Genomic DNA, 18,171 nt, shown 5'->3' with positions numbered 1-18,171 from the left:
TTGTTGCTGCCAGTCAGACCTGAGAGAGAGAGCCCAAGAACCCAGACCCCCACAGCTCCCTGAGTAACCAAAATGATTAAAACAGGCTAGCCAGGTAGGTGCCCTGTAGAAGGGTTGCCCTCCCAGCTACAGCCTTCTGATCCAGAGAGTCTATGTCTTCTCCCAGGCAGAGCTGCCCCAGTAACACTGGGGACCTCTGGAGCAACGAGAAGCCTCAAAATCTAGAAAAAAAAACCCAAAATAATAAACCAGAATCAGAGCAGATCAAAAGAGACATTCCAACTTGTGAGTAGAAGGAGAAACTGAGGGACTACAGCAAAGCCTTGAAAGGCAGGAGGCGGAGCCAAGAGAGAAAATAATGTAGATGATTCCTTCTACACAACTTGTGACTAGAGGTGAATAACCCATTGGTTCAAGACTCATGTCTTTTGCACTGGAACTATGTTTATTAAATGGAGATCTGTTTGCCAAATGCATACAGCTCTTTTGTGACTACAGGTATTTTTCCCGCTACAGAAAAATTTATTTATGGAAAAACCCCTCAAGATATAAATATAGAGGAGACATGGCAAAGTTTCTTCATTTAGATAGCTAGGGTACCCATTCTTTAGAGGAGAGGAAAAACATTGGGAAAGTTGAAAGATGTTGTGGGTAAGGGAATAGATACATTCATGAGAAGTTAAGACATCAGTTGGATTTATCTAGTCATATCTGGGAAAATACAAATTTATTGTCTACAAAAAATAATATGCTTCTTAGGAAAATACAATTTTTAAATATCTCTTTTGAAGGCTAGTTTGAAAAGTAACCAAAAGGGTAGAACAAGTTTTGCTATCATCTTAAGAAGGCTCAAGAAACTGAGAAATATCCGTATTGGTTGGGAGGAAATGGATTCTAAAGCACTTTCCTCATAACCTTGTCTAGTCTCTTGATAAATATAATATACAGTATATTATCCAAAGCTAAAGCCTCAGCCTGTGGATGTATCAATACTTTGCTCAAATTTGTTTTTCAACAATTCTCGAAGTGCTTAGTGTGCTACTGTTACTGAATTCTCAAAACATTCCAAGAAATACAGACGGCCAGATGCACAAAAGCTTTTCCATGGCAGTAAGATTCTTTAAAGCAGTCTTACTGTCAAGGAAAGATCCCTTCCCGATGCACAAAAGGGTTCTCCATGGCTGCTAACAATCTTCATAGCAGCCACTGAGAATCCTATGCTAATGCATTACATAGAGCTCATTTATTGAGGGGTACAGATAGGAGTAGAGGTAGGTAATAGGGATAGGATTAGAGGCAGTTACAAAATTAGTCAGGGACACTGTTCAGGCAATTAGGCCTGATGGGCCGCCGCGAGAGCGGACCGCTGGGCAGGATGGACCTCTGGTCTGACTCAGCGGAGGCAACTTCTTATGTTCTTATTTATAGCCTGCATATCCAACAATTCTATGTGGCTTACAACAAGTAGTATTAGGCACTTGGAACTTCCCTATCTGTCCAAAAGGCTCACAATCTAGCTAAAGCACCTGAAAGCAGAGTTACTTACCATAACAGGTGTTATCCAGAGATAGCAGGCAGATATTCTCACACATGGGTGATGTCACCGACGGAGCACCGGTGAAGTGAATCGCAACTTTAAGTGCCTTCCCGCCCGACGTAGACATAAGGTCCCTCAGTTAAGATAAGCCAGCTAAGAAGTCAACCAGGGGAGGAGGGTTGGTTGTGAGAATATCTGCCTGCTTTCCCTGGATAACACCTGTTACAGTAAGTGACTGTGCTTTATCCCAGGTCAAGCAGGCAGCATATTCTCACACATGGTTGACCGCAAAGCTAACTAGAATAGGATGGTGGGACAGTTGGACTTTAAGAAAATAAATTTTGTAATACTGACTAGCCAAAGTGCCCATCCCGTTTGGAGAAAGTCTCCAAACAAGAATGCGAGGTGAATGTATGAATTGAGGACCAGGTGGCAGCTTTACAGATTTCCTCAATTGGAGTAGATCTAAGGAAAGCTACAAAAGCTGCCATAGCTCGGACTTTGTGAGCTGTGACACTACTTTCCAGGAGTAGTCCAGTCTGAGAATAGCAGAACGATATACAGGCCGCTACCCAGTTAGAAATTGAGATGAAAAGTTGAAGAGATGTTCTATGTGGTTTTGTGCTGCCAATGTAATAGGCCAAAGCACGTTTACAGTCCAGAGTGTGTGTGCTGTTTCTCCAGCATGAGAATGAGGTTTAGGGAAAAAAACTGGAAGAACAATCGACTGATTGAGATGAAACTCTGTGACCACTTTCGGTAGAAACTTAGGATGCATGCATAGAACCACTTTATTATGGTGAAAAACTGTGAAGGGTGGACCTGCCACCACTGCTTGCAACTCACTGACCCTCCTGGAAGAGGTGAGAGAAATGAGAAAGACAATTTCCAGGTGAGAAACTTGAGACGAGCTGTGGCCATTGGTTCAAATAGAGGTTTCATTAAGCTGGAAAGAACCACATTAAGGTTCCAGACCACTGGAGGAGGTTTGAGAGGTGGTTTCACATTGAAAAGTCCTTTCATGAATCTGGAGACCAAAGGATGAGAAGTAAGAGGTTTTCCCCCAACTGGAATGTGAAAAGCTGTAATAGCACTACCATGGACTCTGATAGATGTAGATTTAAGTCCAGAGTCAGACAGATGAAGTAAATAATCCAACACCAATTCCACTGACAAGGAAGTTGGATCATAATGATGAAGGAGACACCAGGAAGAAAATCAAGTCCACTTTTGTTGATAACATTGTTGAGTGGCTAGCTTCCTGGAGGCATCAATAATATCGCAATCAGGCTGAGAAAGATGTAATTCAAATGAATTCAGCCCGAGAGAAACCAAGCTGTCAGGTGTAACGACTGCAGGTTGGGATGTAGAAGAGATCCTTGATTCTGAGTAAGCAGAGTAGCAAAGATTAAGAACCTAAGCAGTGCCTCTGCTGGGTCATACCAGAGATCCATCGTGCCCAGCAGTCCGCTCATGCGGCGGCCCAACAGGTCCAGGACCTGTGTAGCAATCCTTTATCTATACCCCTCTATTCCCTTTTCCCTCAGAAAATTGTCCAATCCCTTCTTGAACCCCAATACCGTACTCTGTCCTATCACGCCCTCTGGAAGCACATTCCAGGTGTCCACCACCCGCTGGGTGAAGAAGAACTTCCTAGCATTAGTTTTGAATCTGTCCCCTTTCCACTTTTCTGAATGCCCTCTCGTTCTTGTTGAAGGGACACGTATCATGAACCTTGGTAATTTTCCTTAGGCATATGTTGTTTAAAGCTGTAAAGCCAGACTCTGTTTGTCTTTCCCTCTTTGAAAATACTACAAGGACATTTATGTTTGAAAAGATATGTTCTTATCTTATTGTGAGTGACTTCAATTGTTTTTATAAGCCGTATTTGCAAACAGTTTTAGTTAAGAGGTTTTGCTGGCCCAAGGCTTTTCTGACCTTTTGGACTTCAGTCTCCAAATAGAAAAAATGCTGATGTCTTTAAAGTTTCATATGACTTGTGTCCATATATGGTTTGTGTTTACGTCACATGCTGACACATGCTGACAACACTGATTCATGAATGATATAAAATATGTGAAGTTCATAATAAAATTTGGAGATGTTTTGGAAGATGATTTCTGGTCTTTAAGATATGTCCCCAGGTACCTGACTTCCAAATGACAGAGACAGAGAAAGTATGGGGCAGGAATTGGGACCTAAATCCTTTTCAGTTGGGGGCTCGTCCGGGATGGGCAGATGATATCACCAATATTTTGTGAGTATTTCTGAATTTTTTCTGTTCTTTAATACTCACTGGGTAGTGGTGACCTGTACCCACCCCTTATTTTAAGTTCAAGCTTTGGGTTCTATTATGGAGTTTTTTGGGAAAATTCTCGGGGTACTTTCGGTAAGCGCCCCTCGTGAATATAAGCAGCTGCCATTCTTTCGGGAAGAATGAAATTATTTATAGAACCCCCCCTGCCCACTCTGTCATTTGTAAGGTTAAAACTTTTATAGAGTATAAGATTTTATTGTCTCTTCTTACTGTACCTCGCTTATAAGGTAAGATAAGTGAATATTTTTGCATTGTTATATTGTTTTTGTAATGAGTCATAAAGGCACTTAGGATTCTCCTAGACAAATGAGACTTGTACGGCTGTGTGTGTATGACATTCTTCCTTCAGCTCACATCTTTCTGTGTCACCAATCTTTAACACTGAGGTAGGACGTGCTGTTATGTGGAATGAATTGAAAGCGCTGTTTGAATCAGTTTAAGATCTTTCCTTTGCAGCTTGAATACAAGCAGCTTTCATTATCAGGGTCCGTGCATGAATGCTTTTGCCCCTTACCCCAGACTTCTCAGTTTGGGCTTACACTGACCCCCTATAGTGCTTCTTTGAAGTTACTCATTCTTGTTTTTATCAAGCAGTACGGTGAGAATCATGATTCCACTGCTTGTTACTGTTGTCAAAGCTGATGGCATTTCCCGTTTCGTCCTAGATTTTAGGGCTGTTAATGTTTTGGTAATTCTCATTACACTTATGTTTCTCTCCTCCATTCCACTGGCAGCCAATGTTTTTTTTTTTCTTTCTGTCATTGTCCTAAAGAATGTTTTATTTTTGTCCCTGTTGGTGAGGCTTTTCAGCTCTTTTTTACCTTCACCTTTAAGCAACAGTATACCTGGTGTGGAATGCCCCAGGGCTATGTTGACTCCATTGCCTTTCGGGCTATTCTACAGTCATGCACTGCCCCTCATGGTCCTGCCCTCATTTTGTACCTCTTTTTGTGTTCCATAATTCAGGAGATCTGTCAGGCTGATAGTTTGCACCTTTTACAATGGTTGTCTGTGTGTGGTCACAAGGTGTCACAAAATAAACTGCACTGGTATAAATCTGAAGTGAAATACCTGGGTTTTGTCCTGTCTCATGGTCAGAGGAAAATATGCACTTTCCGCACTGCTGCTGTTCTGGGTCTGCCCCGCCCAGCTACCAAGAAAGACATGCTTATTTTTCTTGCTATGATTGGTCACTGCCACCAATGGATCTCTGCTTGTTTCTTCTATGACCAGATTCTGAGACAGACCCTGGTTTCTGAAATGACCGCTCTTATCAGATGGACTCATGAAATGTGCTTTGGTTTCTAGCTCAGGTTTGGGTTCTCCTGCTTATGCCCACATGTTTTATCTCTTTGTTTGGGACTATTGTAACACCATGAAGGGAGAACATGGCGGTAAGTTACGCTCTGTTGCCTTTTTTTTCTATAGTCACTCCTGTTCAAGAAAGCCCTGGCTGCTTGTGCTATGGTGGTAGAGATGGTTACTCCTCTGACCCTAGGTCACCCCATTACCCTTCACACTTTTCACGATGTCCAAGCCCTTCTTTTAAATGGGCTCCTGGGTCTCACGGGTGAACAGGATTCTCTTCCCTTCTAGTCCTTTGTTACCCCCCCCCCCTCTGAACTTGATGCCTGGCGTTTGGCAGGTGCCCAAAGCCGCCCTTTTGGACGGACTTTGGTGCAAAGAGGGGAAACCCTGGATACCAGCTGCTAGCTCTCCCTTATTCAATTGCCCAATATCATGGTATTGGTTATCGTAGTGCTCGCTCGACATTTTAATTTCTTGCTAGTGATATTTTCATTCTTGACCTTTTGCTCCTTGATACAGATATATATAGCTCGATAATTACAGCTGGCACGTTTGTGACTTGAAAACAAATTGGAAAACACAATTCCTTTCTATTGTTTTAGCTGAAATTAGGATGTTGCTAATTTAAAATGTTTTTTCCGGATGTATACATAGCCATCCCAGATCAGTTTTGGCTCAGATATTTCTAATGTTTTCCAAGGGTCCTCTTTATCACTGCAGAGATAGAGACGCTCCAAAGAGACATTAGCTTTATGCCTTTTTCCAAATATGAGATGGTTATGATATATATTATTGTTTCTTTGTTTTGGTTTTTTATATCAATGTGTTTATTTGCAGAGTTAAATTCAGCCCTGCACACTTGACAGATGGAGTAATAGCTCCACGCTTAAAACTTTATGTTTTGTCTGTGTCATGTCTACTTGTTTTAGTTTAGAGGGTACCCCAGGATACATAATATTGGCCATTTCTAGAGCTCTTTTTCCACTTCTTACTAGTCTAACTGCGCAATGTTCTTTTACTTATAGCTTTTATATTCTGAATATAGTTTAGTTAAGGGTTATATGTTTAAGAAAAAGTTTTACTTTATACAGCGTTTATTTTGTGGTGTTCCCTACATATGATCCATTCAATATACATTTCTGAATACATTCAGTACATCAGTATGGTCTCTCTGAAGTGCATAATAGTTATATGCAGCACGAAAAAAAACCATATCCTTTTGGATTGTTTAATTAAGAACCTTAAGTAACTGAGTATTGTCTCTCTTTTGCCATAGCTATATCAAGTAAATGAATTGGTATTGTTACATGTTGCCACATTCAGTACAGGCAACATGGTTTCTCTTGTTTTCTATCTCTTATTTGGATCACATTGGAGTACAGCTGCTGAATGATATTTGGAATGCTTTTCAAGCATCTCTTTTCAAGTATCTCTTTCTGTATGCACAGACATCTGGCTGCTCTCCCTTTGAGGTTCTCACGGGATGACCTTTCCCCGCCCCATGGGTAGATTTTCCCTTGATATAGGAGGAATACGTCCAAAAGCTAATTGAAATATTAGGGCTTGTTCAAAGAAACGTGTCTTGCACTTCTCCTTTCTCTCCACAGATTCCTACCCATTTTTTCCAGCCTGGTGATTGTCCAGAAGCTTTCCAAGGATCGGAAGCAGACGGATTTCCCCTTTGGCCTTCCCACTACTGTGATCGCTGTGACCAGGCCCGCTGCAGTCACTGAGGAGTTTCCTGTTTGAATCCACGCAAGTCGCTTGAAGAGGGTTAACCTAAAACCCCAGAAGCAAGTCTTCCCTGCGCAGATTTCACCTCCTCCAGTGGAACAACATGATGATCTCATTGCAGCATTCTACCAACTTTATCATTCTCTTACTGGCACCGCTGCTGCTAGTTTTTCTCCCTGTATGGATCATTTCTAACTGGGTCTACAGGGATGATGTGTTCTGGGTCCACGATACTTTCTGCCCATACCCATCTGTAAATGACACTCCTGCTGTAAACAGCACCCCCGGCATCTCTTTGCGAACACACGCAAAGGCTGTCCTTCAATTGGAATCCAGAAAGACAGACAGTATGCTACCCTTTGGTATAATTCCAGCAGTGTGCAAGTTGCCACCTTCTCCTTTGAGTATTGTGACATTGTGGACTGTTCATCAATTGATATCCCAAGGCTGTGCCATTGGTCCTCAGAGATTCCTAAAACTAAAGACATATGTGTATATATATATATGTGTATATATATATATATATATATATATATATATATATATATATATATATATATATATATATATATATATATATATGTTACTGACTCATGTTGGGGGATAAGTGTGCATTCTGGGGAGCGGTAGGGTGGAATATTGATACTGACTGGGATTATAAACTAGAAAATACTCTGAAAAAAAACAGTGGACCAAAATGGTAAATCACTGCTTACTTGTATGACCCTTCATAAGGTTGGACACTGTTATAGGAAAAGTGTTCCTGTACAAATTATTAAGCTTTCTCTTACTATTGACAACCCTAGACCTACTGATGAAGGTATGTACATTATGGACATGTGGTTTAAGGGTGGGTCTAGCTATCCGACCCATCAGTTTTCTTATGGGATCTATTTACCTCCTCTAATTTTACCGATCCCCTTTGTGCGCTGTGGTGTTCTAAATACCCTTTGCTGCCAGGACAGCAAAAGCTTGATATTGCCGTTACCATCTATAAGGGTAATTACACATGTCATGTTTCTAATCTGACACAGGGTAGTTTTGTAGGTAATTTACCCCCAGGTTATTGTTCTGTCTTGACTCATAGGTATGCCCCATGGTTGCTGCATCAGATTTTCAACCTAGGTGATATTTACTGGCTTTATGGAGACTTTTGGCTCCCTGTTAAGCTACCCAGCCAGTGGATAGGCCAGTGCACTTTAGCTAAGGTTACCATGCTCCTGCATATTTTTCTGAAAGGCATCCTTCCTATTCACATGGTTTTTCCTCTTTTCTGTCTCGATATAAATCTGATCACATGTATACATAGATGCTATAGGGGTCCCAAGAGGGGTCCCAGATGAATTTAAGGCCCGAGCTCAGGTTAAGGCTGGGTTTGAGTTCCTTATTCCCTTTATTACTATTAATAAGAATGTTGATTGGATTAATTAAAATTATTATAATCAGCAACGCTTTGTGAACTACTCTAGGGACGCCTTGCAAGGTATTACTGATCAATTAGGCTCCACTTCTCAGATGGTTAAATCGTATGGCCCTAGCTATGATTCTAGCTGAAAAATTCTTCCCAGTACTTTAAGCTGTTGTACTTTTCTTTCTGACAATATAGGTCCTACTATGGACATTCAGAAATTAGCAGACCTCTTTGCTGAGCTCAAATGTAACTCTGATTTATCTAATTCTTGGGATCAGCACTTTAGTTGAATGCAGGGTTGGGTAATAGACCTTTTTATTGTTATAATCTCTATTATTATCTGCACTCTTGTCTTGACTGCTCATGTACTGTGTTATTCGTATTACAGCTCCTAAAAAACCCCTCCTTGAGAGACATATCTAGAGTATCACTCCCTTCCAGCTCATGCTGTGTATTTATGACGTCATTTTCATGACGTAAGAGGGGATTGAAGGGACACGTATCATGAACCTTGGTAATTTTCCTTAGGCATATGTTGTTTAAAGCTGTAAAGCCAGACCCTGTTTGTCTTTCCCTCTTTGAAAATACTACAAGGACATTTATGTTTGAAAAGATATGTTCTTATCTTGTTGCGAGTGACTTCAATTGTTTTTATAAGCCGTATTTGCAAACAGTTTTAGTTAAGAGGTTTTGCTGGCCCAAGGCTTTTCTGACCTTTTGGACTTCAGTCTCCAAATAGAAAAAATGCTGATGTCTTTAAAGTTTCATGTGACCTGTGTCCATATATGGTTTGTGTTTACGTCACATGCTGACACATGCTGACAACACTGATTCATGAATGATATAAAAGATGTGAAGTTCATAATAAAATTTGGACATGTTTTGGAAGATGATTTCTGGTCTTTAAGATATGTCCCCAGGTACCTGACTTCCAAATGACAGAGACAGAGAAAGTATGGGGCAGGAATTGGGACCTAAATCCTTTTCACTTGTAGTTTTTGAAAGTTTGAAGAATCTGTCCCTCTCCATTTTCTCTATGCCTTTCATGATCTTATAGGTCTCAATCATATCTCCTCTAAGTCTCCTCTTCTCCAGGGAAAAGAGACCCAGTTTCTCCAATCTTTCAGTGTATGAAAGGTTTTCCATACCTTTTATCAAACGTGTCGCTCTCTTCTGAACCCTCTCGAGTATTGCCATATCCTTCTTAAGGTATGGCGACCAATATTGGATGCAGTACTCCAGATGCGGACGCACCATCCCCCGATACAACGGCAGGATAACTTCTTTCGTTCTGGTTGTAATACCTTTCTTGATTATACCTAGCATTCTATTCATCTTCTTAGCAGTCGCTGCGCACTGTGCCGACGGCTTCATTGTCTCATCCCTTTCTTAGGTACTCTCACCCAATAACAGCCCTCCCATCGTATAGCTGTACTTCGGGTTTCTGTTTCCTACGTGCAAGACTTTACATTTCTCTACATTAAACTTCATCTGTCATCTCTTTGCCCACTCTCCTAGTTTGTTCAGGTCCCTTTGTAAATCTTCAGAGTCCTCTTTAGTCCTAGCCCCACTAAATAGTTTGGTGTCGTCTGTGAATTTTATTATTTCGCACTTCGTCCCTGTTTCTAAATCATTAATAAATACATTGAATAGCAGCGGTCCAAGCACCGACCCCTGCGGAACACCACTCGTGACCCTTCACTCCTACCCTCTGCTTCCTACCAGTCAACTAATTCCTGATCCATCTATGTACGTCTCCTTCCACCCCATGGTTCTTCAGTTTCCAAAGTAGGCATTCATGGGGTACCTTGTCAAAGGCTTTTTGGAAATCTAAGGATACGATGTCTATGGTGTCCCCTTTGTCCATCCGCTTGTTTATTCCTTCGAAGAAGTGCAATAAGTTCGTTAGGCACAATCTTCCCTTGCAGAAGCCATGTTGGCTTGTTATCAGAAGCTGATTTCTTTCTAGATGCTCATCGATGCTGCCTTTTATCAGTGCTTCCGCCATTTTCCCCGGATCCGAGGTCAGACTTACTGGTTGTAGTTCCCCGGGTCACCTCTTGATCCCTTTTTAAAGATGGCTATCTTCCAATCCTCTGGGATCACTCCTGTTTCAGGGATAGATTACAAACTTGATGTAGTAATTCCGCTATTTTCTCCTTTAGTTCTTTCAGAACCCTAGGGTGGATTCCGTCCGGGCCCGGCGATTTGTCAGTTTTTAATTTTTCTATCTACCTGTGTACGTCTTTGAGGCTTACTTCCATGAATGTTAATTTTTCTGCTTGGTTTCCTTTGAAGATTTTCTCAGGTTCCGGTATGTTAGATATGTCCTCTTTTGTAAATACAGACGAAAAGAACATGTTTAGTCTTTCCGCCACTTCTTTCTCCTTCTTCACCACTCCGTCATCCAGCGGTCCCACCTCCTCCCTAGCCATCTGCTTCCCTTTACATATCTGAAGAACGGTTTGAAATTTTGTGCTTCCCTGGCTAACCTCTCTTCATATTCTCTTTTGGCTTTTCTAACCACAAGGTAGAGGTAGAGGAATTGGTTCCCTGGTGCTGAGCTGAAGTAAAAGGGAGAACCAATGCTGCCGGGGCCACCGAGGAGCAATGAGAATCATGGTGGCTGACTCTCGTTTGAGTTTGAACATAGTCTAAAACAGGAGAGGAGTTGGAGGGAATGCATATAGAAACAGGCCCATCCAATCCAGAAGAAATGCATCGGCTTCCAGTTAGGAGAGTAAAGTCTGAAGCAAAACTGGGGCAACTTGTGATTGTGGGGAGTTGCAAATAAGTCCACCTGAGGAGTTCCCCATTGAGTAAAGATGAGATGGAGAGTCACAAAGTTGAGAGTCCATTCGTGAGACTGAAGAATTCTGCCGAGGTTGTCTGCCAATGAATTCTTCTCTCCTTGAATGTAGACAGCCTTTAAGAAAATCCTGCGAGCCGTCATCCAAAGCCAGATTTTCTGAGCCTTCTGACATAACAGAAGAGAGTCCGTGCCTCCTTGCTTGTTTATGTAGTACATTGCTACTTGATTGTGCGAAGGAGGAGGACTCAAGAGGTGCTGGAAAGCTTTGAGAGCATGATATATTGCTCTGAGCTCGAGGAAATTGATGTGAAATTTCCGTTCCTTGGCAGACCAATGACTTTGTATTTGAAGGCCCTCCAGGTGCGCCCCCCAGGCATAAGGAGATGCATCCGTCGTTATCACCTTTTGGTGGGGGAGAGGGAGGGTAAGTGAAAAAGAAGACTTCTGGATAGATTGGAGGAGGTCATCCACTATTGAAGCGACTGCTGAAGAGATGATGTGACAGAAATATGTTGAGAAAGATGATTTGTCGCTTTAGACCACTGAGAAGCAAGGGCCCACTAAGGAATGTGAAGATGTAGCTTTGCTAGCGGAGTTACATGAACTGTGGAAGCCATGTGACCCAGGAGTACCATCATGTGCATCGCAGAAATGGTGTGCATCTTCAACATCTGTTGACAGAGGATGAGAAGAGTGTTCAGGCGCTCTGGAGGGAGAAACACCTTCATTAGAGTAGTATCAAGGATAGCCCTAATGAACTGAAGATGATGAGTCGGAATTAGGTGAGATTTGGGGAAATTGACTTCGAATCCCAAAACTTGTAGGAAGGCAATGCTCTGAGATGTTGCCAGAGCCACCTCCTGAGATGACACAGCTTTGATCAACCAGACTGTGGGATCGGAGAAATGCGGCCACAACAATCAGGCACTTTATGAAGACTCTGGAAGAAGATGCCAGGCCAAAAGGAAAAACCTTGTATTGGTAATGATGTCCATTCACCTGAAACTGAAGGTACTTATGGGATGCCTGATGAATTGGTATATGTGTGAAGGCTTCTTTGAGATCCAGAGAGCATAGCCAGTCGTTCTGATCCAGAAGTGGATAAAGAAGGGCAAGGGAGAGCATCCAGAATTTCTCTTTGACTAGAAATTTGTTGAGCTCTCTGAGATTCAGAATGGGAAATATACCTATAGTCTTTTTTGGGATTTAAAAATACCGGGAGTAGAATCCCTGACTCTTCTGGTTTAAAGGAACCTCTTTGATGGCATTGAGAAGGAAGAGGGATTGAATCTCCAGAATGAGAGGAGAACACTATATTGGGTCCGAAACAGACTCATGGAGGATGATCTGGAGGTAGGGTATGAACATGGAGAGAATACCACTGACGAATGATGTCTAGAACCCAGAGATCTGTGGTGATGAGCTCCCAATGATTTATGTAATGCTGAAGCCGCCCTCTGATCGGCTGAGATAACGGTTGGAGAATAGGAACTGTGGCTATGCTCCTGAGGAACACATCAAAATGGCTATGTGGGCTTTTGTTGAGCAGCCTGTTGTTTAGGTTGCTGACGTGATTGCTGCTTTTGCTTCCTAGGCTGAGAAGGAGCAGGAGGAACAGGCTTAGCTGAAAACCTTCGCTGGTACCGAGCAATTGAGGCTTCTTCTTTGGTTTAACCAAAGTGTCCCATCTGGTCTCATGTGCGGATAGTATTTGAGTAGTTGAATCCATTGATGGACCAAAAAGCTCATCTCCTGGACAGGGAACATTAGCCAAGCTGTCCTGGTGATTTACATCAAGTTCAGAAACACGAAGCCAGGCAAGGCGCCTCATGGCCACTGACATGGCCGCTGCTTGTGATGTAAGTTCAAAAGTATCATAAGTAGTACGAACCATATATTTCCACAATTGAAAAGTTGAAGCAATGAATTGTTGGAATCTCAATTGCTTATGGGATGGAATATACTTTTGAAAAGATGCAAGTTTTTTGACCAAATATTTCAGGTAAAACGAAAAATAAAAATTATAATTACCAGCTCTGTTGGCCAACATTGCATTCTGGTAAAGATGCTTACCAAACTTGTCTATTGCTCTATCTTCTCTGCCAGGAGGTACAGATAAATAGATACTAGCCCCTGATGATTTCTTTAGAGTGGATTCAACCACTAAAGATTCATGAAGGAGCTGTGGTTTAGCAAAACCTGGAATACGAACTACCCTAAACAAAGAATCCAGTTTTTTAGAAGCCATCAGAATGGAGAGAGGAGTCTCGAGGTTTTTATAGAAAGTATCTCTTAGAATATCATGGAGTGGAAGCTTCAGCAGGTCTTTAGAAGGCTGGCCATAATTCAGAGCCTCCAAGAACTCCTTGCTATTCTTGGAACCCGCTTCTAGTGGGATGTAAAGATCTTCAGACATCTGACAGAGATGTAGAAAAAAAAAGACCGCTCAGAAAAATCTGAATGTCTTTGAGGCGATCACTGCGGTGAATCTGAATCAGAAGAGTCCTCATCTGCAGTAGAGTTTCCAAATAAATCCGAATCCTGTATGGAATGAGGATGGTGTAGAAGACTTGGTGTAGAAGCCTCGAGATGCTTGGTCTTATGAGAATGCTTCTGGTACTGCACTGGAGTAACCTTTCTTGATGTTTGAGTTGAGGATGACTGGTGCTGTGTAGATAGATCAATAGAGTCCTGGTCTCTGCACCGATGGAGCATCAGATTGAGGTGCGGTCTGTGTCGTTCGTTGCTCAAACTGAACAGCCTGGAAAGTCGGTGTCGACATGGCTGGAATAGTCGGTGTTGACATGGGCCTGGATAGCCGGAGTCGGCACCAACATTTGAAAATGCTCACCTAATTCCTCTCGAAGCAAATTGTCAATCTTTTGCTTGAGGGAGAGCATCGGTACCGCAGGATTTTTAGCCGGTACCACTGGTGCTGCGTGCCAGTCTGGTGATGAGGTGGCTGATGTCGAGGCACTCACCGAAATCGGTACCGGGCATTTACGGGACTTTTTACAGGTCAGCATGACTCAACTCTATGCCACTTTGACCTAAGTCCCAGATGGGGTAGGGGAAGGCTTCTTAGCCAGTTTCCTAAATAAATTACAAACAGGGCGGGTTAAAAAAAGGTAATGGGGGCAGGTTACAGGACAGGGCAGTGAAGTGGAACAGGGTACAGAGTCTGGCAAGGAGTGTAGGGTTGGGTGCAGAGCCTGGCAGGGAGAATTTGGTTCGGAATGTTTTTTTGTTTTCCTCCTCTAAATTTAGGGTGCGTCTTATGGAGCGAGAAATACGTTTGTGTTTTTTACATTAAACCAAAAATTGCAATTTTAGGATTTTTCAGGTGGGGGAACACAGGGGGACATGCAGAAACCCTCTAAACTTCGAATTTCAAATCTCCCCCAATTTACCTCACAGGCTGTTACAGCCTTTACTCACTGTGGCCTGTGTTGAAAATGTGCTTCAGCCTGACTCAGCTCTCTTACAGTAGCTGGAATTAGAAAATCACTGCCTCATGCTGGGAATGCCTCTGCAACGCTGATTTTTGTGCTTCCAATCAGACCCAATGCCTCTACCCCTGCTGACTGACGGACACGTTCAGGGACGGGTGGAGGTGAAAAGATGCAGCCAGCAACCTGTGAGATACTGCAGAGTCTCCAACGGATGCCAAACAGCCTGCACATGAACCTTCATTCGGCAGAAGGAGAAAGATGGGGACTGCCCTGAGCTCCTGTGAAGCAAATGCAGGTTGACTGACAGGTACCACCAGGGATTGGCCTGTCAGCTGCAGACCGGTCTGTGCGATTTTAATGCAGGCAGAGCTGAATAATCACTCTGAGCACCAGAAACCCTGAAAAAGGGATGAAAAACACACCAAATAAAATAATAAAATGTGGCGAGCAGAACAAACACACTCCTGCTGGCATGCCTACAGAAGGGAAAAACTGTAGGTGGAGCTAAGGAGCCCAGTGAAATACAGCTGAGAAACAAAGAAAAAATCCGGAGTGGATTCCTTCTGTAGAAAGCATATGGCCGTGGGGACACAACCCATCTGTCTATAATATCTAACCTATTGCATTGGAATGATACTTGTCTGGATGGTTGCATCCTTACGCATGCAGATGCTCATAACATTGACAGACTCTTGCCTATGCGATGTACATGTCATAAGAACATAAGAAATGCCTGCACCGGATCAGACCTGGGGTCCATCTAGTCCGGTGATCCGCACACACGGAGGCTCAGCCGGGCGTACCCCGGCGAATATCTTAGTCACTCGTATCCCTCAATGTGTCCTGCAAGAAGATGTGCGTCCAATTTTTCCTTAAATCCTAGAATGGTGGTTTCCTCCACCACATCTTTCGGGAGAGAGTTCCAGGCGTTCACCACTTGCTGTACGAAGCAGAACTTTCTGACATTTGTCCTGGCCATGTCCCCTCTCAGCTTTAGTCCATGACCTCTTGTCCAAGTCACATTTGACAATGTGAATAACGTTGTTACTTGCTCATCATCCTTACCCCCTGCTGGTGAGTGAGCTTGCTCCATTTTATCGATTCCTTTTAGTATTTTAAAAGTCTCTATCAGATCCCCTCTCAGTCTTCTCTTCTGGAGGGTGAATAATCCCAGTTTTCTGAGGCGATCATTGTAGCTCAAGTTCTCCATACCTTTTACTAGCTTCGTTGCTCGCCTCTGCACCCTCTCCAGCAGTGTTATAGCCTTCTTCAGGTATGGAGACCAGTGTTGGACACAGTATTCCAAGTGTGGTCTGACCATTGCTCTATAAAGCGGTCATAAAGCATTATGACCTCCTTCGATCTACTCGTGATTCCCTTCTTTATCATGCCTAACCTCCTGTTTGCTTTCTTTGCCGCCGCTGCACATTGAGCCGATGGCTTCAGGGTCCTGTCTATCAGCACCCCCAGGTCCTTTTCTTGTTCGCTCTTCTCCAGTGTTATACCTAACAGTTTATAATCATGCTCCTTGTTTCTCCTGCCCAGGTGCATCACTCTGCATTTTTCTACATTAAAACTCATGTCACCAATTCAATTGTATACTTATGAAGGGAGTTTTAAAAAATAAAGTAAAATTTTGGAATCCCTCATAGCACACCACTGTGCCGCAGCACATAGTTTGAGAGACACTGCAGTAGTGGTTAAGGTTACTTTACTTTCTTAAATTTTAAGCTTAAATTTTAAGAAAGCAACGCAATCCTAACCATATAATCCACACTAGTTAAGTGCAACACTCAGCGCTTAACCAGTTATGGGACACTGATTAAAGATAGGATTGATTTTTATGCTGTTCTCTTTTTGCAGTGAGCTTTGCTAGTTAGGTGCTGAATATTAGTACTTAACTAACCAAGTGCTGACTATGTACGCAGAATGCCCCCAAAATTGCCAGTTTTGACTTTGGTGTTAACTAGACATTTTCAATAGCACTAACCAGTTAAGTGCCACTGAAAATGATTGGTTAGCAATTTAACAAAAGCAATTTCTGGTTGGTTAAATCCACACCTCCACCTGTAAACAATGGTTGAAGGGCTGAAAATCTCACTATCATCACTACTATTGCTTACTTAGGATGGGATAAGGGGGGGTGAAAATTGTAAAGTTAAAATCATGAATGAGGAAAGAAAGTCAAAGGTTAACAGATCTTCAGTTTAACTACTGAAATGAATTGCTATTCAGAAGGATCAGGCTGCAAACAGATGGGGAAAGATGAGTTTAAAGTAGACTGGGAAAGGTTTTGAGAAGAGCACAGTGGTTCAGAACCAGAAGACCTGAATGCAAGTTATACCTAAATAAATTAATAAGGAGCAGTTCATAGAGAGACTCCTCATTCCAGATGGCTTTAAAAAAAAAAATAAAAAAATATATATATAATAATTGATATGGATGATTATAGATATTTTATGTATGGGCATTATGATTGTTTAGGGGGGGAGAGGGTATTAATTCTGTAGTGGATACTATAAGAATATTAAGTGTGATATTTGAGTATAAAATGTTTTATTTACTGTTACACTTATTGTAAGTATTGAAAATAATAAAGAAGTGGGGAAAAAAAGAACTTAAAAAATAAATTAAAAAAAAATAAATATATAATATAATGCAGCAAAAGGTGACACCTGGGAAAGACAATATGATGCAGAGACTAGCTTTTGCAGCAGGTGCTTTCTTTTTTAATCTCACTAATGGACTCTGTTAGCCCTGTTTTCTTCCATTGGCCTTCACTTTAATTCCAAAGCCTGGGAAAACAGCTGCTTATCTTTCAGAATGGTATCAGATTTCTTAACCTGGTCTGTCTCTTACCTGCATCATTATCAGACCTGCTTGTCACCTGCAAGGCAGGAGGTGGCTTTACTCCTGCCCCAATGCACTCCAGCAGAGAGAAGAGTGTGTACCAGTCATCGCTGGCGTGGATGTTGGCAGCATTGGTCTTCAGCAGTTCATGCAAGCCAAACGCAACCTGGCGACTCACCCTGGACAACACGCTGGGCTTCATCATTAATAAGATTCGCAAAGAAAGGAGAACCTGTACAGAGAATCATAACAAAAAGTCTTTGTGCAATTAAGAAAACATTTTATACTTCCAATTTATAATGTGGTTTCGTTTCTATAATTTGTAAAATGCTATTTCTTTTTACAAACAGGTATATTGGAAGATAGGACAGAAGGTTCAAAGTGCCCAACTGCTTAAATTTAATATTAATTACTACTCTCTAGCGCAAGGTTTGGAAACTTCTAGTACCACCAGAGTGCATTATAACATCTCTTCTCATATCAGGCAGCATTATGGGGTAAAGATCTGAAACAATTACTCATGCTTGCGAACACTTATGGGGAATTTAGGAAATACCTAAAAACATATCTGTTCCTAAAATACATAGGCAGCTGCACTGCACAATCTTTCCCCACAATAACTGATCGCTAAACTTTAACTTTGTTAGTACTACTCAATCTATAACATTTTTTAATCATTGTAAACCGCATAGAACTTCACGGTCCTGCGGTATATAAACTGTTATTATTTTTCTTGGAATGCAGGTATGA

The 18,171-nt window shown here is 42.0% G+C and overlaps 1 protein-coding gene across 6 annotated transcripts in view; it reads right to left on the bottom strand.

Annotated features, from left to right (window-relative positions):
- Positions 1-18,171, bottom strand: part of GBF1 (golgi brefeldin A resistant guanine nucleotide exchange factor 1) — a 516,681-nt gene that overhangs the window by 71,247 nt on the left and 427,263 nt on the right. For all 6 annotated transcript variants that reach the window (XM_033940425.1, XM_033940426.1, XM_033940429.1 and 3 more), the window contains one exon: positions 17,431-17,653. In XM_033940425.1, the coding sequence (XP_033796316.1) occupies positions 17,431-17,653 (223 nt within the window). The remainder of the gene's footprint in view (positions 1-17,430; positions 17,654-18,171) is intronic.

The sequence above is a fragment of the Geotrypetes seraphini genome, chromosome 4 (genome assembly GCF_902459505.1).
Source record: "Geotrypetes seraphini chromosome 4, aGeoSer1.1, whole genome shotgun sequence".
Lineage (NCBI taxonomy): Eukaryota > Metazoa > Chordata > Amphibia > Gymnophiona > Dermophiidae > Geotrypetes > Geotrypetes seraphini.
The sequence above is the reverse complement of the archived record's forward strand: the minus strand, read 5'-3'. Positions and strand labels throughout refer to the sequence as shown.